The sequence below is a fragment of the Vipera berus genome (assembly GCF_964194415.1).
Source record: "Vipera berus genome assembly, chromosome: W".
NCBI classification, from domain to species: domain Eukaryota; kingdom Metazoa; phylum Chordata; class Lepidosauria; order Squamata; family Viperidae; genus Vipera; species Vipera berus.
The window spans coordinates 50,461,023-50,480,656 of NC_138210.1; the positions used below are offsets into that span (position 1 = coordinate 50,461,023).

A 19,634-nucleotide genomic window follows, 5' to 3' on the forward strand; every position below is an offset into this window, starting at 1 on the left:
TGCTCTTCTTCCCTACCTCAAGTTTAGCACTGCTATTCTAAACAAAACACCTACACACACACACACACACACACACACACACACAAATTATCTCACTCACTAGGCCTCTCTATGGTCTTCAGGAATTGTTGTTGTTAGTTGCAAAGTCGTGTCCGAACCACCGCAACCCCATGGACAACGTTCCTCCAGGCCTTCCTGTCCTCTACCAACCTCTGGAGTCCCTTTAAGCTCACGCCTACTGCTTCAGTGACTCCATCCAGCCACCTCCTTCTCTGTCGTCCCCTTCTCTTGCCCTCAGCCTTTCCCAGCATTAGGCTCTTCTCCAGTGAGTCCTTCCTTCTCATTAGGTGGCCAAAGTATTTGAGCTTTAGCTTCAGGATCTGGCCTTCTAAAGAGCAGTCAGGGTTGATCTCTAGGACTGACCGGTTTGATCGCCTTGCAGTCCAAGGGACTCGCAGGAGTCTTCTCCAGCACCATAGTTCAAAGGCTTCAATTCTTGGGCGCTCAGCCTTTCTTATGGTCCAACTTTCACTGCCATACATTGCAACTGGGAAGACCATTCTTCAGGAATGGCTCCCCTTAAATACCTTGCCATCTTTCCCTTACCCAAACAGCTAGTGTGGTTAAGAGGGGTTCTTACCCCCAGAAATTGCAGCAGATACCCATGCCTCTAAATGTTGTTCTAGAACAGGGGTAGGCAACCTTGGCTCTTGTATGACTTGTGGTCTTCAATATCCAGAATTCCTGAACCAGCCATGCTGACTCAGATATTCTGGGAGTTGAAGTCCACAAGTCATAAAGGAGACAAGGTTGCCTACTCCTGTTCTAGAACATGATGCCCCATCTCCCTGCTTCTGAGTCAAGGATAGCTCCTGGCCTTCTGGATTTCATAAAAATTTGGTCCTAGAAGGATTTGGTGATTGTATGTTTTAAGAGTTCCTTGTGCCAGGAATATTAATTATAATTTTTGTATTGTACTTCTGTCATTGCATGTTAATAAATAACTGTATTGGCTGCAAATACTGGTCTTCTGCTCCACACAGAGTTGCCCTAGCTAAAGCTGTTTATAGTTTTGTAAAAAAAAAAAATCTCCAATGAGCAGAACACGGTGCACCAATAAAACACAGATACTTAGGTTCAGAGGAACAGAGAGGAATCTTGCAGGAGCAGAGCACCTCTGCATTTATTTTCAAAACACTCAAGCAGTTCTTGAAATTCTTAAAAAATAGAAATGCCATTTTCAAGAGGGGGCATTAGAACTGCATGACTGCTCCCAGCAGCCAGCAGCCAGCGATTGAAGATCCTGTGTTAAATCTGCAAAACACTAGGAAGAGAAACCACCAAATCCCAAGGCAAGTTGGAGAACCTCTTCAGGAAAGGCTAAAAGGAAGGAAAGAGCAATGGAGCAAGTTCTTCAGTATCCAGGGAAAGGATCCAACGTTACCCAAAAGAAAACCTGTGAGCAGTCTCAGAAGGGTTCCCAGCAGGGAGGAGGGGGGTACTTTGGGGGAAGGGATCCACTTGAACAAGGACCTCAGGAATACCTTAGATGGCTATGAAGGGATCCCCAGACTGGAGCCAACGCAAAAGCTGGAACAAGTTCTGGTGGATCTAAGGCTGATCTTGAAAAAGATAAACCACGAGACACACCCACTCACCCACCCCCGGCAGTCCATGGACGGGAGGGCAAGTTAGGGGAAACGGGGCCAGCTGCTCAGCTGATGTAGATCCGGTGGAAGTCATTGGCACCAAAAGCAGCATTGCACTTGGGGCATTTCCGCTGACGGGTGTCGTAGCGCGTCTTGACGCAGTCGAAGCAGAAGACGTGGAAGCATTTGGTGAGCACGGCGTCCTTCTTGCGCGTGTTGCAGCAGGGACAGGTGAGCTTAGCCTGAGGATGTGCACAGAGCACCGTGTGAGGGGCTGGGGCATCAGCGAGAGCTTCCCTTAATTTACAAGCCTCCTCCTCCTCCTCCTCCTGCTCTCCTCACCTTGTACTCCTTGATCTCCTCCTGGAGGATCTCATCAGCGTCTGCATACACCTCCACTTTGCGCTGTTTTTCCAGTTTGCGGCGAAGGCGAGATATGTCCTCCTGGGAACAGCGGGCACATCAATGAGTCACTAACAAGCTCCGGGATGGAAACCCCCCCACACACACACACACTGATAAACCATGGCTGCCTCCTCAGAAGTATCTCCCTGAAGCCATGAGATCCAACGGCCTGTTTTACCTGTCATGGCCTTCCCCTTTCCCCTTGCACCTGAGCTCTTTTGAGGTTGAAAGACTCCTTCTCCTTGGCCGCCCTGTTCTCGGCCATGAAGGTCTGGATCTCCTTCAGTTTCGTCTGCACGTGCTCCAGCTGCACCTTCAGGTCTTCTGCCAGCTGGGCCGCCTCCACCGCCTGCAAGCAGAACACGGCGTCCAAACCCGACCCGCGCCAACATCTAAACGATGCTCCCCCCCCATTGTCCCTGCTTGTGAAAGCTCCCAGGGAGAGTCCTGTCAATCAGAGCCCGATTTCTAGGCTTGTGCTTCCCCCCCTACTTTTTTTTAAAAAAAACCTAATTAGGAATTTAACGGGTGCATCCGATTGCCCACGCTCGCTTTCTAACTCGGCAGCTCCCAGACCAGCTCCTCACCTTCCTCTTGTTGAGCTCCAGGGCCTGGCTGCGTAATGTGAGCTCTTTCTCCACCGTGCCCAGATTGCCCTGCAGGACCCTTTCCTTCTCCTCCAGCTTCTGCACCACCAAGAGCTGGGTGTCCACCTGAGGAAAGCAACCAGAGGCCACAAACGTATTCCAGGAGCTGCCTACATTTAGTGGCCTCTTCCTTCAAAGCTCCGATTCTCACAACTTGGGGGTGGGGTGGGGGCTGCCTACCTGAGACTTCAGGGCCAGCACCTGCTCAGCTAGTTCTTCCTTCTCCTCTCGCAGGAGCTTGTGAATCTGGTTGGATTTGATGCGCTCCGACATCAGCTTGAAGTTGGCGTCATCCTTCTCACGCAGCTGCTGGTTTAGCCGCATGTTCTGCTCTTGCATGTCCTCAAAAGCTTGGCCTGTCACATCCATCTCTGAGAGAAGCGCCTCTTCCTCCTGATCCACGGGGGGGGGAGGTGGGGGGGAGAGAATTAAAACCAATAGGAGAATTGGAATTTGCCCAGCCCAGCCCTTACTAATAATCTCGTAACCGCCTTTTTTTTCTTCTTTCTCGTGCTAGAATGCGTCAGGGGTAGGCAAACCTTGGCTCTTTTATGACTCGTGGACTTCAACTCCCAGAATTCCTGAGCCGGCCATGCTGAGGAGAAATGGAGAGGTTTCCATGCTGAGCCATGCTGGCTCAGGAATTCTGGGAGTTGAAGTCCACGAGTCATAAAAGAGCCAAGGTTTGCCTACCCCTGGTCTAGATGGACTTCTGGACTGATCTGTTGTTACGGGTTCTAACCGCCAGGCCTTGAGCCTCGTCTCTATGAATGTGGTTCTTCACAGCAACCGGTGGACCAGGTCAAGACTGAGTTTAATGTTTATGGGGAAATTGCAACTGCCCTCAGAGCCTCTCTAGGCTCCTCCTGCTCTGGGGCATTGTTTCGGGCAGCACAAGTCCCTCCCAGGAATAAATACCTGCTTGGTTGCTGCCAGCTTTTTCTGCAGATGCTCAATTTGTTCCTCGGCCATCTTGATCTTGCGTAAGGCATCCTCATCGGCGATTTTCTTACTCTCTTTCTTCTCTTTTTCCTCCAGCTCACGGATCCTCAACCGCAGCTCTTCCACCTGCCCAAAGAAATGAGTCAAAGAAAGCAGGGGCAACTTCTTCCCTTGAGACCCCACCCCAGCAGAGAATCCTTCCAAGTACACCTGCAGGTCAAGCTAAGATAACCAACCCCAATTACAAATGTCCTAAAAAGTTAGCTATCTAAAGCGCAGCCAACCAACACAGCTGGTTCTACCCTACGCGAGGAAGCCATGGCCATTTTCTTCATTAAAGTCACACTGTCTCGCCCAGAACCAGATCCTGAAACATAGGATTGCACCGAAGTGCATGAAACCTGGCAGCCTCTAACAGGGCTGAGCTTAGCAGACCCAGGCCCTGGAGTGATACACGGGTCCAGGTCTCCTGTGACAAAGAGTGAGCAGAAGAATTGGAACTTTGGGAAGACTCATATCTCCGGATAGGCCCCGCCCTTGTCTCACCTCGGCTTTGGTCTTCTTCTCAGCTGCCATCAGCTGCACTTTGTCCCGCTGCTCCTTGGGGGCTGACTTGTACATATCCAAGAGAAGCTTCATCTCCTTCTGGCTCTCCTGAGCCTTTCTGAGAAATGAAGCAGCGGAGTCCACATGAAGAACAGGCCCCTGTTCTAGTCCCACCCCTGCTCTATGGCGTGTCAGACAAATGGCTGTCCAATCTCTTTTTAAAAACTTCTGAAGGTGGCTTGTGCATACAGGCAGGATTCTGCTACTTACAGCCAACCTCAACAGAAATAGTGCCAGAAGTGTTCCTGTGGAGATGATTTCCTGGTCTGGTCTACCTAGTTCAGGGCTAGGCAACCTTGGCTCTTTTTATGACTCGTGGACTTCAACTCCCAGAATTCCTGAGCCAGCATGGCTCAGCTTGGAAACCTCTCTTTTCCCTAGCGTGGCTGGCTCAGGAATTCTGGGAGTTGAAGTCCGCAAGTCATAGACCGGCCTAAGGCCTAGGCCAGGGGTAGGCAACCTTGGCTCTTTTTATGACTTGTGGACTTCAACTCCCAGAATTCCTGAGCCAGCATGGCTCAGCTTGGAAACCTCTCCCTTTCCCCTCAGCATGGCTGGCTCAGGAATTCTGGGAGTTGAAGTCCACGAGTCATAAAAGAGCCAAGGTTGCCCAGCCCTGACCTAGTGGAACCAACACTTTTTTTAAAAAAAATCCCATTTATATCCCGCCCTTCTCCGAAGACTCAGGGCGGCTTACAGTTTAAGCACAAACCAATGTGCTTCCTGACAGATTTTTTTTTCCCCTTGCAATTAGCCTCCTTCCTGAGCCAACCATCCAGGAAAGTTAGTCGAGTCTCCAGGCTTCCAATCGGCAACGTTCACAATATCCAGCTGCATTGTCCTCACGCGCGCTAAGCACCAGGCCTGCCTCTGCTACCCCAGCACCCCAATTCTCCCCTAGTTTGTGTGGATACACAGCAACTCTACAGAGTCTCGGGATTGGCAGAGATCCTGCCCAGGTAAGATTTTTTTTTCTTCTCCTTTTCAGTCTAAAGTGCTTTCCAGATAGAACAGAACACTCCAGAACAGCACCCTCTCACCCCCCCATCTACGTTCCAGGCTCTATTCACAACCTGGTTTCAAAAACAAAACACGTCAAAACACCTCCACCTTTCAGGCCCACCCACCCACCCCTTCCCCCCACCCGCCCCGAGGCTCACTTGAGCTCAGTTCGCAGCTGCTTAAGCAGATCTGAATCTTTCTTCTTAACGTCTTCGCCACCTCCGCTACCCTTCTGCTTCTCCCGATCCCGTGAAGAGGAAGAGGAGGAGGAGGAGGAAGAGGCCTCTTTCTCGCGATCCCGTGACCTCTCCCGGTCAACGCCCCGGTCTCCGCCACGTCCCTTGGACCGCTCAGGCTCCTTGGCGCGGGGTGGGGGCGGCAGCTGGGGAGTGGGAAGCTGGGGGCCAGAGGCCTCCTCGTCTTTTTTCACTCCCTCCGCGTTCCCGAGCAGCTGAGGAGACACCATCTCTTCCTTGGGCTCTTTCTTGATTTGCACCTCCTTGGATTCTTTCTTTATTTCGGAGGATGCCGTGTCTTCCTCCTCTTTAACGGCAGCGACCCCAGGGTGGCCCTGGGGACCACCGGAGTCTTCATTTCCCGGGGCTGGGGCGGCAGTGGCCAAACCAGAAGGAAACCCGCTCTGTTGCATGCGGACCTGGAAGAAACAGTAAGCCGATCGGCACTTTAAAACAAGGTGGTAGCCAAGCCTATGCGCCAGGAGTGGCAATACATTTTTCCCCAAGAGGGCACATGAGAAAGTAGGACTGTTGGGGAAGGCTGCCGTCACCCTGCTGCCTCTTTCCCTGCCCGGGCAGGGGACACCCAAAGGGCCAGATGTGGCCCATGGGTCATAAAATGACCAGGTCTGCTATACACAAACAAGTTTCATTCCATTTTCCACAGAGTACAGGACCGACTGCAAAATGAGATGAACAGGAAGAACGAGCTGAGGAGACCGCCACGGCTGGTAGGAAACGGCCGTAGCACAAGTTAAGCCCGCAGTAAAGCCTGTCGGATTTTACATTCATTTACACGCGTTTGAGAGCGCTGGTTTCTTTTTCAGTGAAAATAAAAGAATATCGAGACGACTTGCCAGTCCTCAGGTCCCAGGTTCTGAAGCCGAACGGCGTCCTTCCCAAATCCAAACCAGGCAGGAGAGAAGGGGTGAAAGCCTATTGACCTGATGGCCCGGTCTCCCTTCAGCCGTTCCCCCAGGAGACCCACCTTGTTGATCTCGGCCTGCACCTCCCGCAGTTTGCGCTTGTACCGTTGCACGTCTCCCTTCAGCTGGTGGTTATGATTCTGGAGGCTGCTGATGAGGTGGCGCATCTCCCGATTGATGGGACCTCGGATGTGAGAGGGGAGACAGAGGGAGAAAGAACAAGTGTTTGAGCCACTGTCTCCAGCCCAGCTCTCCACAGAGTGCCCAGCGTCTCCCCTTACTTAATCTTTCACTCAGGAGTTCAAGGCAACATATCTATATCTCTATCTATCTATCTCTATCTCTAATATATATACAGTATATATATATGTGTGTGTGTGTGTGTGTGTGTGTGTAAATTTTTTGGATTGCTAACAAAGAATTAAAGGTAGACTAATATGGTCATTTCAAACTCATTTGTTCTCATCAGTCAGCCATACCCTAAAGGTTAGAACAAATGCCTAATGTGCGATCGGCCCAGGTTCGAATCTCAGAAGGGTATGGCTGACTGATGAGAACAAATGAGTTTGAAATGGCCATATTAGTCTACCTTTAATTCTTTGTTAGCAATCCAAAAAATTTACACAAATATGAGCTGTCACTCTTGTGACTACAGCCTGTGGATGGCCTTGGGTTAGGCTGAAACAGGCAATACACACACACACACACATGTACACATACATACTAAGCAAGTGTATTCTGAATGCTTAACATTTAACACACACACACACACACACACACACACACATATATGTTAAATGTTTGTTAAGCATTCAGAATACACTTGCTTAGTCCCAGACACGGGACAAATCTTATTTCCTGTTTCAGCCTAGCCCAAGGCCATCTACAGGCAGTAGCCACAGCAGTGGCAGCTCATATTTGTGTAAATTTTTTGGCTTGCTAACAGTCTCCCTTTATTCTTTGTTAGCAAGCCAAAAAATTTACACACACACACACACACACACCCCTCCTCTATCTTTTCCCACAACAACCACCCTGGAAGGTGGACTGGGCCCAAGGTCTCCCAGGGAGCTTCTGGAGATGAGGAAGGCCTAGATCCTGAGTTTTCACCTTCTAATCCAGCACCTGATCCACTATACTGTAATACCTCTAAACCCCCAAATTTCCAGTTAAACAAAAAATAATAGTAATTTATTTTAAAACACTACTGGGGGTTCCAGCCCAACCTTTCTTCATTTTAAAAAAAATATCTATACCACCTCCTTAGAAAGAATCTCAAAAGAATTACAGAATGATCAGAGAGAACTTTCAGAGTTAAAACCATTAAAAACGACTAACACCGTTAAGAAAAAAACAAAACCCGAACGAGATGGGAGGAATGATTTAAAAGCGACTCCACGTAGAAGATAACTGGAGCCTTTCCAACTTCCTGCACGCGGCAGGGAGAAATTACCTTTCTGCAGGGGAGGAGAAAGAACAGGAGGTAAAAATTCGGAAAACAACTAGCGGCACCGGGGATGGCAGCTGGTGCCCTCTCTCCTCCTGGCCAGGGATCAAAGGCCTTGGAAGAGGAAGGAAAGGCCATCACCCGGGAATGGGGCGCAGCGTGACCGGCCCCCAGGACAGGAGGAAGCGGAGGCTCACCAGCTTGTTCGTTGGCCGCCAGGTTCTGCTCAAATTCAATCCGCAGCATCTCGTACTCCTTGCGCACCTGAGCCAGGGTGTCCTCCAGCTGGATCACCTCCGTCCGCAGCTTCTTCTGCACGTTCAGCTCGTCGCTCTGTCATCCAAGGAGAAGGAAGCCAGGTCAGCCTTCCCCCCAGGAGCCAAAGGGCGCCCACTCTGCAGTCCCTAACCAAAGGTCTGGCCGTTACGATGACGACGATGGTGGTGACCCAGGGCTAAGAGCATGAGAAGGAAAACACCCCAGCACCCCTGGCGGGAGGGGCTGGAGAGCTCACCTCCATGTGCTCGATGTGACGCAGGTGGCTGTTCTTGGTGGTGAGGAGCAGGGCCCGGGCCTCGTCCAGCTGCGTTTTCACCTGCAGGCTCTCGTTGTACAACAGTGAGAACTGGGACTGCAACACTTTGAACTCCAGAGTCTCCTTGACGGCCTCTTCCGGAAGACTCCGCAGTGCCACCTACAAGCCATTGTGGAGAAGGGGAACAGCCAGGTGCAGGGTATCATTATCCAATGTCAAAGCAAACCGGGAAAAGTGGAGGGGGGGGGAAAAGAGGAGTGTTGCTTCGCTGTGGCCCAAACAGCCATGTAAAATTTCTACCTAATCTTCAGCAACAGATTAATACTAGGTATTAAAATGAAGAGACCTGAAGTTAGCTGATTGATTTTTATTTATTTATTTTTTGAGACACCGCGTGCAAACTAAAGCACTGTTTCTCAGCCTTGGCCGATTTCAGATGCGTGGACTTCCAACTCCCAGGATTTATTTTAAAAGACTTCTGGGAGTTCCAGTCCACACATCTTAAAAGCGGCCAAAGGTTGAAAAACGCTGAGCTATAGGGCAGCAGTTTTTGCACGGGTTTATTTATATATTTCTCAGAAGGAAATCGAGTGACTAGGAATTATTTGGACAGGAAGCAAAGTACAGATTTAAGATTCCCAGAAAAGGCTGGTCAGTGACAGGAGTGGAACTGCCATCCCAAAGACTAAATGCACCTAAATTAATTAGACTACAAGAAGGACAGAGTTTGAGATTTCTAGTTCTGTCTTTAAAGTCAAGGTTGGGTCAACTGCAATGTGATTTAGGGGTCTACAGGAGTTGCAAAAGGAACTTGGTGTTGCCACTGACCCAACCTTGCTTTAAAGGCAGAACTAGAGATCAGAGTTTAGAGCAGCATAAAATTACTGCTACAGGTAGTCCTCATCTTATGACCACAATTGGGATGTAAAGTTCTGTTGCTAAGCAATGCACTCGTTAAGTGAGTTGTTCCCGGTTTTATGACTTCTTGCCGCAGTTGTTACGTGAATCACACAGTTGTCAAGTGAATCCAGCTCCCCCACACACACACACTGACTTCGCTTGTTTGAAGCTTTCTGGGAAGGCCGCAAATGGCGATCGTGTCAACCTGCAATGCTGCAACCGTATAAAAACATGCTCGTTGCCAAGCACCTGAATTGAGATTAGGTGACTGTGGGCACTCTGTGACGGTTGTAACTGCGAGGACAGTGTGTGTGTGTCACCTTTTCAGCAGCATCATAACTTCGAATGGTTCTTAAACAAATGTTTGTAAGTTGAGGACTACCTGTACTTAAAAAATACACAGTAAAATTGTGCCTGACGAGTTAATTCACCGATTTTAATGGGGGGAAAAAGCTGACCCAATTCCAAATATTGCATGAATAGCAATACAAAAAAAAAACACCTCTGAATTTAAGCCTTTGATGTTCCCATTGGTGTCGCTGAATGCTTCCTGCCACTCTCGGAAGTCACAATTTTTTTAAAAGTGCAGGCTTTTCCAAATACCTTAAGCTTCTCATTAGTTCTAACAGCCTGCTGCATTTCCTGCTGCAGTTTCTCCAGCTCTGCCATGCGACGGTTGGCAAGTTCTTGATTCTCTTCCAGCTCTGCATTCAACATCTCAAACTGCAAAGCAAGCCCAAATTAAGTCAGCACAGGAACCGTTGCGAGACCCAAGGCTTGCAAGCTGCAGGGCTGCAATTTATTTTCCAGTCACGTTTTCCGGCTTACCTTCTGCATGCTAAGGGTGATCTGCCCCCCCTGGAACCCACCATAACTGCCTGAGGCATAGTAACCCGAATTCAGCTGCCAAAAAAAAAGTGAAAAATCAGTAACGTCTAAAACCAAATGTATAAATGCGTGCACGCACACACGCACACACACACGTGAACAAAATCTTTCACAAGACATCTAGCCTTGCATAACACTGAAAGATTAATCTGGTGTGCAGAGAACTGCATTTTCTGAATTGTGTATGTACCTCTGCAAAATTAGTCAGTTCTGGATTTCAATAGGTTCTGTCTGCAATAGTAGTTTTATTGATGTTACTTATCAAATGTATGTGCCAGCTAATTTCAAGACTCAAATTAATTAGAACAGTTTTAACTAAAGAACAGGCTCAGTTGTGGTCCTAAGTCGGGGACCATCTATAGTCCCTGCCACGTCAGGCTGATCTGATGCTTTTGTTAAACGTTTCCATCAGAACTTTCTTCAAAGCTTTCCCAAACCCAAGAAATAAAAGGTCATTGGGTCCATGAGGTCAGAAAAAAGCTCTTAAGTCTACTGAGCAAACAGATCCATCTTTCCCAAGGAGGAGATGAGTTGATATGAGGGAAAGGAGTAATTCATAACTGAAGATCGGGAAATATCTTGACACTGAGGATTTGAGTCTTCTTTTGCCATGCGGCATGTATCGTTTTTTGCTGCTTGAAGTACACGGACGGATGTAGGACCACAGTGTTGTGATTCAGCGTCAGCCTGTGATACCGGCAGCTGAGTCTGATGATTCTGAAGAGGAGGAGGAGGAGGGGTTTGGAGAGCCTTTGGTGTCAGAGGGAGGCTCTGATGCACTGCAGGACTCTCAACCTGGCCCCTCCCATCATGTTCCTCACCAGACTCAGCTGTGTGAGCACGAGGTATTGGACATAGATGATTCACAGCTGGATCTATTCAGGTACGCTAGGAACAGGAGGCAATCCAGCAGAGCAGAACAGAGAAAGGCAATGAGGCAACTCGGTGAGAGAAGGCAATGAGAAGCCATGCCTTGGGACTGCTGATAAAAGGGGAAGGTGTGGGAAGTGCTGGTTGCTGAAGGCAACTGTTTGAAGATCTTCTGCTAGAGTCCTGGTCTGTTATTCCTGTTTAACTCTTGATTGAACTTTTGGTTTAACTCTTGTTTGAACTTTTGGTTTAACTCTTGTTTGAACTTTTGATTTCTTTGTAAATAAATTTGGTTGGGTTTTTTTCCAGCCTGTTGACTATAAAAAGGGGTTGTCCCTGACATTCAAACAGGGCCGGTCATAGGCTGGAACAGAACACACAGTAGTAAATATGCCGCTGAATCCAAATCTGCTGAACTGCAATTGCCCAATGTTCCTCCTCACTAACTGTGAGGGCTGAGACTGCTGGAAATCACAGCCCAGCAAGATCGGAAAGGGTAGCTTTCCAAAACGGTCTCCTGAAAAGCGGGCAACCCACCAAGACCTCCTCCTGCTCAGAGAGCACAACCGAGGCAGAGGCTTCCAGACAAGCTCCTCCTGCTTCACTTACAGTCTGGGTGCCCTTCGGAATGGAGAGCCAGGCGAGGACTTCCTGCCCTTTAGAGTTTAGACATTCCCTCCCTCACCCAGCAGGCAGTTTCCTCCCACCCCTGCGAGCCAGAAGGGAGGGGAGGAGACCCCCTTGAAGGCCATTCTTGCCTGCTCCAACGCTTCAGCCAGGTGCTTGTTGATTTTCTGTTCCCGTTTGCGCAGCTTCTCTATGTCCCACTGCAGGTCCTCAATGGTGGTTTCCATTTCCAGCACTTTGGTCTCCGATGAAGTCACTTTGTCCTGCAGTTCTGTGTACTGAAATAGAGGCCAGTCTCAGAACAGCCCCTGTCCTGAGCCAACCGCCGCTGCCGGAAGGAGCCAAAAGAGGAAGACGGGACAAGGAACCTACCTCCAAGGAGATTTTGTGGTGTTTCTCCTGCATCTGAGTGATCAGGTCCTGCAGGTGGCGATTCTCCCTCGTCAGCTCCTTGTTGAGAGCCTTCACAACCTCCTCCAATTGGTCAAGTTCTACTGCAGAAGGAGACACCAACTCTCAGAATGTAGACTTCCCCGTTTTCTTTGCTCCCAATTGCATTGGGGGGGGATCAATGGCTATTAGCCTTGGTGGCCAGGCAGCAGATTCTGAAGGCTGCTGCTGGGAGACTTAATGGTCTTCCCTGGGTAGTTGACTGGCCACTGCGAGGACAGACTGCTGGATTAGATGATCCAGCAAGGAACCACTTAGGTTCTCACATACAATAGTAGCGACTGTGAGAGGGATTTCGGAGACCTAGTGGACAGTCACTTAAATATGAGCCAGCCATGTGCTGCAGCTGCCAAAAAAGCCAACACAGGGCTAGGCTGCATTAACAGAGGCATAACAGAATTAAGATCACGTGAAGTGTTAATACCACTTTACAATGCCTTGGTAAGGCCACCCTTGGAATATGGCATCCAGTTTTGGTCACCACGATGCAAAAAAGATGTTGAGACTCTAGAAAGAGTACAGAGAAGAGCAACAAAGATGATCAGGGGACTGGAGGCTAAAACATATAAGGAACGGTTGCTGGAATTGGGTATGTGTAGTTTAACAAAGAGAAGGGTAAGGGGTGACAGGATACCATTGTTCCAATATCTCAGGGGCTGCCACAAAGAAGAGGGAGTCAAGCTGTTCTCCAAAGCGCCTGAAGGCAGGACAAGAAGCAATGGAGGGAAACTAATCAAGGAGAGAAGCAACCTAGAACTAAGGAGAAACTTCCTGACAGTCAGAACAATTAACCAGTGGAACAACCTGCCTCCAGAAGCTGTGAATGCTACAACACTGGAAGTTTTTAAGAAAAGACTGGACAGCCATTTGTCCAAAATGGTATAGGATTTCCTGCCTGAGCAGGGGATTGTGCTAGATGACCTTCAAGATCCCTTCCAACTTTATTATTATTATATAACATGTGCTTTGCTTCCCCAAAAAATCTTTTTTGTGGGTTTGCTATTTTATTTTTTTTTGCTTTGAGGTACAAGTTTAAGCAACAAAACACCCAAAGTAAGAATACTGCACTTGGATCAGGTTAAAAAAAATCCTCTCTAGAGGTAAAATTATTTTCTTCAATCCTTTCTCTGGAAATACACAACAGCCTCCCTGAATAACTGTAAATTGTCAGGTAACAAAAAAAAGTTGCTAAAAAGCATATTTTCAAAAGCGCATTTTCCCCACCCCCCTCAAAAAAAGCATATCATCTGTCAGAGTACAAGAAATCCTCCACTGCCTGAGCCTTCAGTTTTAACTGGGGAAAAAATCTGAATTATTAAGTATTTAGGAAATATTTAATGCAGATTTCAAAGTGGTATTTTTATAAGGTGGGGACAGCCTAAAAATTATCAAGCACAACTAGGTCAAAGAGTGACCCAGAACACTATATGCGTTCGTAATAGGTCCACTTTGGAAAACTCTATTAAGCCATGTCTTCTTCCTGGGACCAGGACATTCCCAGTTTTTCAACGTATGCATTTTGAACATCCTCACACAACAGTCTGGCAGAGTCTACAAACGTTTTCTGTCTCAACTAACTCTACCCAGTAGCACATCTTCAAGATGTCTCAAGAGATGTCTTTGATGTTTTATATGTTGATGGCAGCAAGACTACTTTCTGTACCAAAATGGAAGGACACTTTGACTCCCACAACGGACGAACGGCTGCAAAAGTTGATGCAATCAGCAGGGATGGCTAAACTGAACGCTTTGATTAAAGAAGAGAACACAATGAATTTTGTTTCTACCTGGAAACCACTTTTGGACTTTGTGCTTGGGGGAGGGAGTGGGGGGGAATGAAACTTTGATTTGGGGTTTTGCTGATTAGATAGGTTTGTTGTTATAGAAATGGCTAGTATATAGTATTATGTAAAAGTAAAAAGTTGGGGTTTGATGTTATTATCTTATTCCACTGCACCAAAGGGAGTCGGAAGTCTATGCCTTTTCTTTGTCCCCCCCACTTTCCTACACTTTTCCCTTCTCTTTTCCCTCCCCTATTTTTTTTGTATTTTTGTATTTTATGTTATAAACTAATAAAAATATTTTTTAAAAAAGATGTCTGAGAGGGGATAGGGAAAAATGTACATCTGAACCAACGATCCTCCTCGCAACCAAGTCCACAGAAAAAAACTGAGGCCCCCCAAATCCTCCATTTTGAGAGTAACTTCAGAGGCAGAACGGACAGCGAGAGGCTAAGCGTGGATTCCGAAAGTTTCAAAGGCATCCCCTTAGGTGGGATCTAGTCTCACCTCGCGCGTGGATCTTCTGGCAAAGCTCCTCTGTGCGCCGGTGGATCTTATCCGAAACCTCCACAATGCGGGAGACGGCAGCTTTGGAGAATTCCATGCGTTCCTGAAGCTGAAGCTCAATTTCTTCGTTGCTGCTGCTGGCCAAGGTAGCCAGGAAGGAAAGGGATGGCTCGTTCAGCACAAGGTCCCCGGCCTTCCAGGGGGCCGGAGGCGTAACGGGGGACAGCACTGTCTCTGAATGGACCAAAAGAAAAAGAAGAAAAAAAAAGACAAAAGGTCAGGGTTGTCGGCAGGCAGGAGAGCCCTTGATCCATTCCTTACATGCTTAGCGTAATGTCCAAGGTGCTGGGCTAGGAAAGGAGAGATGATGAGCTCCAGTCTTCTCTCAGGCATGAAAGCCAGCTGGGCCAGTGACTACTCCCTTAGCTCTCAACCCATCTCACAAGGTTGTGGCCGCAGGGCAATCGAGAGGGAGGAGCATCAGTTGTCTACACCGCCTCGAGTTGATCCAAAAGAAAGGTGAAGGCAAAACACCTAATAAATAAATGACTGCTCCAGAACGTGGGAACCTGGGCTTACCTCTCCTTTCGGAACTCTCTAAGAGAACAGCTTCCAATTCTGATCCTGGGATTTCCAATTTGGGCTCCTCGGCAGCCGGCCCGCAATCACCATCGTAACGTCTTAGGAGCACCTGCACCGTCTCATCTAGCTGTAGGAGGGGAGGAGGGGGAAAAAATCCTCTAGAACTGAAGAAAGAGAAATGACTAGAGAGAATTTTAAGAGCACGTAAACAGAGGTGGGCATATGGGAGGAAGGCAGCTTCCAGGCATAATACGAAATACAGTATTCCTTGACTTACGACCAGTCCAAAGGTACCAATGTTCTAGGTTCAAAGTTCCAACAGCTGAGTCGCCTTCCCCGCCCCCCACTCCCCCCCCCCGATCATATGACATTTTGGGCCTTCGGCATCAGGCCCACACTTACAGCGCCTCGCAGTCACGTAACTGCAATTTCTTTCAGGTTTTCAGCAAAAATGCCCCATTGCAAACAATGGGTTTGCTTAACAACTGCAGCATTTGCTTAAGGACTGAGGGATTCATTTAACAACCATGGCAAAAAAAAAGTAACAAAATCAGGTCAGTCACGTGATAGCCCACTTTATGGTTATTATAACTTACAACCGTTAGGGACCACACTCCGCTGTGGCTGTTAAGTCGAGAGCTATCTGTACGGCAGTATTTTCTGTTCTGATTCTGCCCAGCACAGAGAAAAGTTAAGGACCCACAACGGCAGCTTTCTTTTTGCCCCTAAAAATCCTGCTAATGCCTTTAAGGTTCCCCTAGTACAGGGGTAGGCAACCTTGGCTCTTTTATGACTCATGGACTTCAACTCCCAGAATTCCTGAGCCAGCATGGCTGGCTCAGGAATTCTGGGAGTTGAAGTCCACGAGTCATAAAAGAGCCAAGGTTGCCTACCCCTGGCCTAGTATGTTAGTGGATGGATTCGAAGCTGAAAGGAGAAAGAGGAGATCATCCAGGAGGGCTCTCTGACCTGCTTCCAGTAGCGGTTGACAATCAAGAGAGTGGCGTCATCAGTGGCCTGCCTCTTCTCCAGCTTCTCTATGCGCTCCCGCAGCTCATCCTCAAAGGCTTGCCGCTGCTCCAGCCGTTCTGCTAGCTTCTTATTCTTGAACTGAAGCACTTTGAGGTCCATCTCCTCCTGCAAATGCAGCCACCCCGAGTCACAGCCAAGTATGAAATCCTCTCTAACGAACAATTCTACATTTCAATGACTGAGCCCACAAACCCATACCTCTGTAATTCCCCTCATCTCCACCCAGTGGCCTCGCCAGCAAGAGATTCTGGCCACTGCAGTCCAAGAGAACTAGAGAGCTTCAGACTGAGATGACTGCCAAGCATAGTATATCATGATCATAGCCAAATCTTCCACACAAGAGAGACAGATTGCTGCCTACATGTCCGCTTTTTCCTCACTTGCCTTTCCATCATATTAGCAATATACTGATAACAAATTCATGAAACCAATCTCTTTTGCTCTTTCAAAATAAACATGAGTAATAACACTTTAACATATCTGAGATAGGATGAACCATTAATTCACTCCCACCCATCATTTTTTAATGAACCTTTCACAGCATAAGATCTAAGACCTGAACTGGTTCATAACTCAGACAACATTCCCTCTGGAATCAGCTGCCTGTAGAGCTTAGGACTGCCCCTGATCTTCACTCATTCCACCGGGACCTCTTTGAGCTCTCTGGCCTGGTCTGAGCATATTAATCAGGATTTTAACTGTTTTTTAACTGGGGTTTTATTGTAAGGTTTATATAATTCTTTTAATTGTTTTTAAGTTTTGTAACTGTTGTATCTGTTTTTAAATAACCTTGTGAACCGCCCTGAGTCCTACGGGAGAAGGGCGGTATATAAATTGAATAAATAAATAAATAAACAAACATAACCAAAGTTTTAAGTCTATTTGGTTCCAAAGATAGGTCAAAATTTGCACCTCAATTTGCACCTAGCTTTTAAGAAGACTACTAAAATAGATGGGCCTATGTCAGGTTTTCAAGCAAAATTCTAAGCCTAGGATTTTTTGGGCCTTGCTCTGTAATTTCTTTTAATTTTTTTTTGCTATTTCCTGATATCCTGAATTCTCATTTTACAAACACAGGCTATGTCTATATGTGCAAGTGTTCTCAATATTTCTCCCTAATCCTGGATTCTAAAATAAATTACCACAGATTTTATCACTCAGCACTCAATCCCCAAATCCCTCACCGTGGAAGAGATGCCTCCAAGCCGAATAGGCTCAATCAGCGTAGTGGTGGTCTTCTCCTCCCGGTTGGATTTTTTCTCAGGAGGCCCTGCACCTCCATCTCCAGCGGCCCGCTTGCTTCCAGCCCCTGACATAGTGGCTTTCGGCAGTGGGCCTGAACCCAGGAATCAGGCAGTTAGCCAAAGAGGCAGCTGTTCAGCTAAAAAAGAGAAAAAGTTGAAATTACTCCAAAGCAAGACTAGAGTGCTATTTAACGCATAAAATGTCTAAAGGCCCTCCTCACTTAATTTTGAATTTTACATATTTTATTGTTTTAATCTACCTTGTATTATAATATTTAGACAGTTTTTATGTTGCGATGTATTATTTGTACACCACCTAGAATCGCTATGAGGGAGATGGATGATTTCTAAATGCGGCAAATAAATAAATCACTGGGCTAAAACTGGCCAGAAGAGGGATTTAAAAAGCCCTATCACAGGGCTTTTGATGGAGAATTTGAACAAAAACAGGGACTGTAGCAACATATTTTATTTTAAGAATTGGCTTGGGCAACCAATTTGCAAAAGTGGAACTCTATGCAGCGTACATCAGTAAAAATAGAATTTCAAAGTCCTTAATAACAAAACAACCCAAAATAACACTGTTGGGGTCCATTAACACATCTCACATCCTGGTCCCACCAGTCAGGTTTTCAAACCTTTCTCTGAAGGCTATCAGGGTTGGGACCAGTCAAATTTGATGGGTGGGGGGAGCATTTCACCAGTACTAAACCGGTACATTAAAAATTGCATTAAAATTAAAATTACATTAAAATTTTAAAAACACAAGAATTTTTCAAGCACAAACCATCTATCTATCTATCTATCTATCTATCTATCTATCTCTATCTCTATCTATCTATCTATCTATCTATATGTAAATTTTTTTGCTTGCTAACAAAGAATAAAGGGAAACAAGCCTTTATTTAGCAAGCCAAAAAATTTACACAAATATGAGCTGCCACTGCTGTGGGTACTGCCTGTAGATGGCCTTGGGCTAGGCTGAAACAGGAAATAAGATTTGTCCCGTGTTTGAGGACTAAGCAAGTGTATTCTGAATGCGTAACAAACATTTAACACATATATATCTATATCTATATCTAAATACTAGTACGTTGGGTGGGTGCTATTAAATACTCTTAAGGATGGAACACAAAATTGGGAATAGTGCTTTTTTTGTAAAAGAAAAAGGTGCCGGAACTCACACATGTCATACAACCCGCCTTGCCTACCCTACAAGATTCCATCCAAAAAAGATGCCGGAACTCCATTCTGAGCATTCTACGAGAAAAAAAGCCCTGGGAATAGTGAAAACAGCAGGAATAAGGGAAACTGCCGCCCTTGTAGGGGAGATTGGCAGTATATATGTATCAGTGTGCGTATATGTATGTGTGTATGCATATGTATAAATGTGTGTGTATGTGTGTGTGTATATAATGTATATGTAGGTGTATATCTATCTATATATATATAATGTATATATATACGTATATGTAGGTGTATATCTATCTATCTATATATAATGTATATATACGTATATGTATATGTATGTATGTATGTATATATATATATGTGGATCTTTGGTCATTCGGGTTTTTCCCCGCGTAGAACTAAAGGTGTAGGAGCAACGTTTCGACGGAATCCCATCCGTCATCATCAGGCTGGTGGCCTCAGCTTCCTTCTTCTGGGAAGGAAAACAAAAATATATATATATATATATATATATATATATATATATATATATATATATATATATATATATATATATATATATATATATATATATATATATATATATATGCATATGTGTGTGTACATGTACGTATGTATGTATATATACACAAATTTAAATAAACTGGAAGGATAATAGATGGGAGAGGGAACTTGGGCGAGAAAAAGGGAATAGAAGCAGCCAAGGAGTGTTAAAATCTGGGTTGCTTTAAAAAAGGGGGAGAAACTGACTATTAGCTGCCTTTTCTCCTACCTAACTTTGATATTTCCACCTGGAGTGACACTTCGCACACTGCTTTCCCCAAAGAAGCCCTCGTATCCGCAGTTTCAGTCATAACGTGTATTTTAAAATACGGCGTAAAGAAGAAACGGCAGGCAAGACGGGAGACCTCAGGGAGGAGAGGGAGTAATGGAGCGGGGCGAAAGGAAAACCTCCGGTGAGGGAGAGGCTGCCCAACCACTCACCGGCCCAGACGGGTATCCCTCTCCTCCATAGCCCTCGGCCTCGGTACGACGCTGCCGACAAGCAACGCCACCGCAGCTACCGCGCATGCTCGCCCGACTCTCTTCCCGGAGGCCCAACCTCCGCCTCCGCTCTCAACGGAACTCAACGTCTTCGGCTTCGCTCTGCGCTCAGCGGAGTGCGCA

General features: G+C 46.7%; 1 protein-coding gene across 4 annotated transcripts; it reads right to left on the reverse strand.

Moving 5' to 3' along the window:
* Nucleotides 1-1,136: 1,136 nt before the first annotated feature.
* LOC308676791 (E3 ubiquitin-protein ligase BRE1B-like) lies at nucleotides 1,137-19,618 on the reverse strand. Of its 4 annotated transcripts, XR_014028365.1 has the most exons (21): nucleotides 19,452-19,618; nucleotides 17,217-17,413; nucleotides 15,970-16,137; nucleotides 14,998-15,127; nucleotides 14,419-14,652; nucleotides 12,053-12,174; nucleotides 11,812-11,958; nucleotides 10,124-10,198; nucleotides 9,899-10,018; nucleotides 8,375-8,554; nucleotides 8,058-8,193; nucleotides 6,476-6,597; nucleotides 5,410-5,906; nucleotides 4,190-4,307; nucleotides 3,620-3,769; nucleotides 2,882-3,094; nucleotides 2,642-2,767; nucleotides 2,263-2,403; nucleotides 1,992-2,093; nucleotides 1,659-1,891; nucleotides 1,137-1,380 (listed from the first exon to the last, which is right to left on the reverse strand). XR_014028365.1 is itself a non-coding variant. In XM_081342819.1 (20 exons), exons 2-20 carry the CDS (start codon nucleotides 17,346-17,348, stop codon nucleotides 1,715-1,717), a joined length of 3,012 nt encoding a protein of 1,003 aa, XP_081198945.1. In that variant the 5' UTR covers nucleotides 17,349-17,413; nucleotides 19,452-19,618; the 3' UTR covers nucleotides 1,137-1,714. The 4 variants fall into 4 exon arrangements, 3 of the variants coding, with proteins under 3 accessions (XP_081198945.1, XP_081198943.1, XP_081198944.1); XM_081342819.1 differs by having other exon boundaries at nucleotides 1,137-1,891; nucleotides 4,190-4,229; XM_081342817.1 differs by having other exon boundaries at nucleotides 1,137-1,891.
* Nucleotides 19,619-19,634: the final 16 nt, after the last annotated feature.

What these genes read in the sequence shown, in the direction of transcription:
- LOC308676791 (XM_081342817.1), bottom strand. Translation starts at nt 17,348, where the DNA reads ATGTCAGGGGCTGGAAGCAAGCGGGCCGCTGGAGATGGAGGTGCAGGG. An exon ending in TTGGAGGCATCTCTTCCACG is followed by an intron (nt 16,138 to 17,216) that starts GTGAGGGATTTG and finishes CTGCATTTGCAG; the next exon opens with GAGGAGATGGACCTCAAAGT. An exon ending in TGGAGCTCAACAAGAGGAAG is followed by an intron (nt 2,404 to 2,641) that starts GTGAGGAGCTGG and finishes TTCTGCTTGCAG; the next exon opens with GCGGTGGAGGCGGCCCAGCT.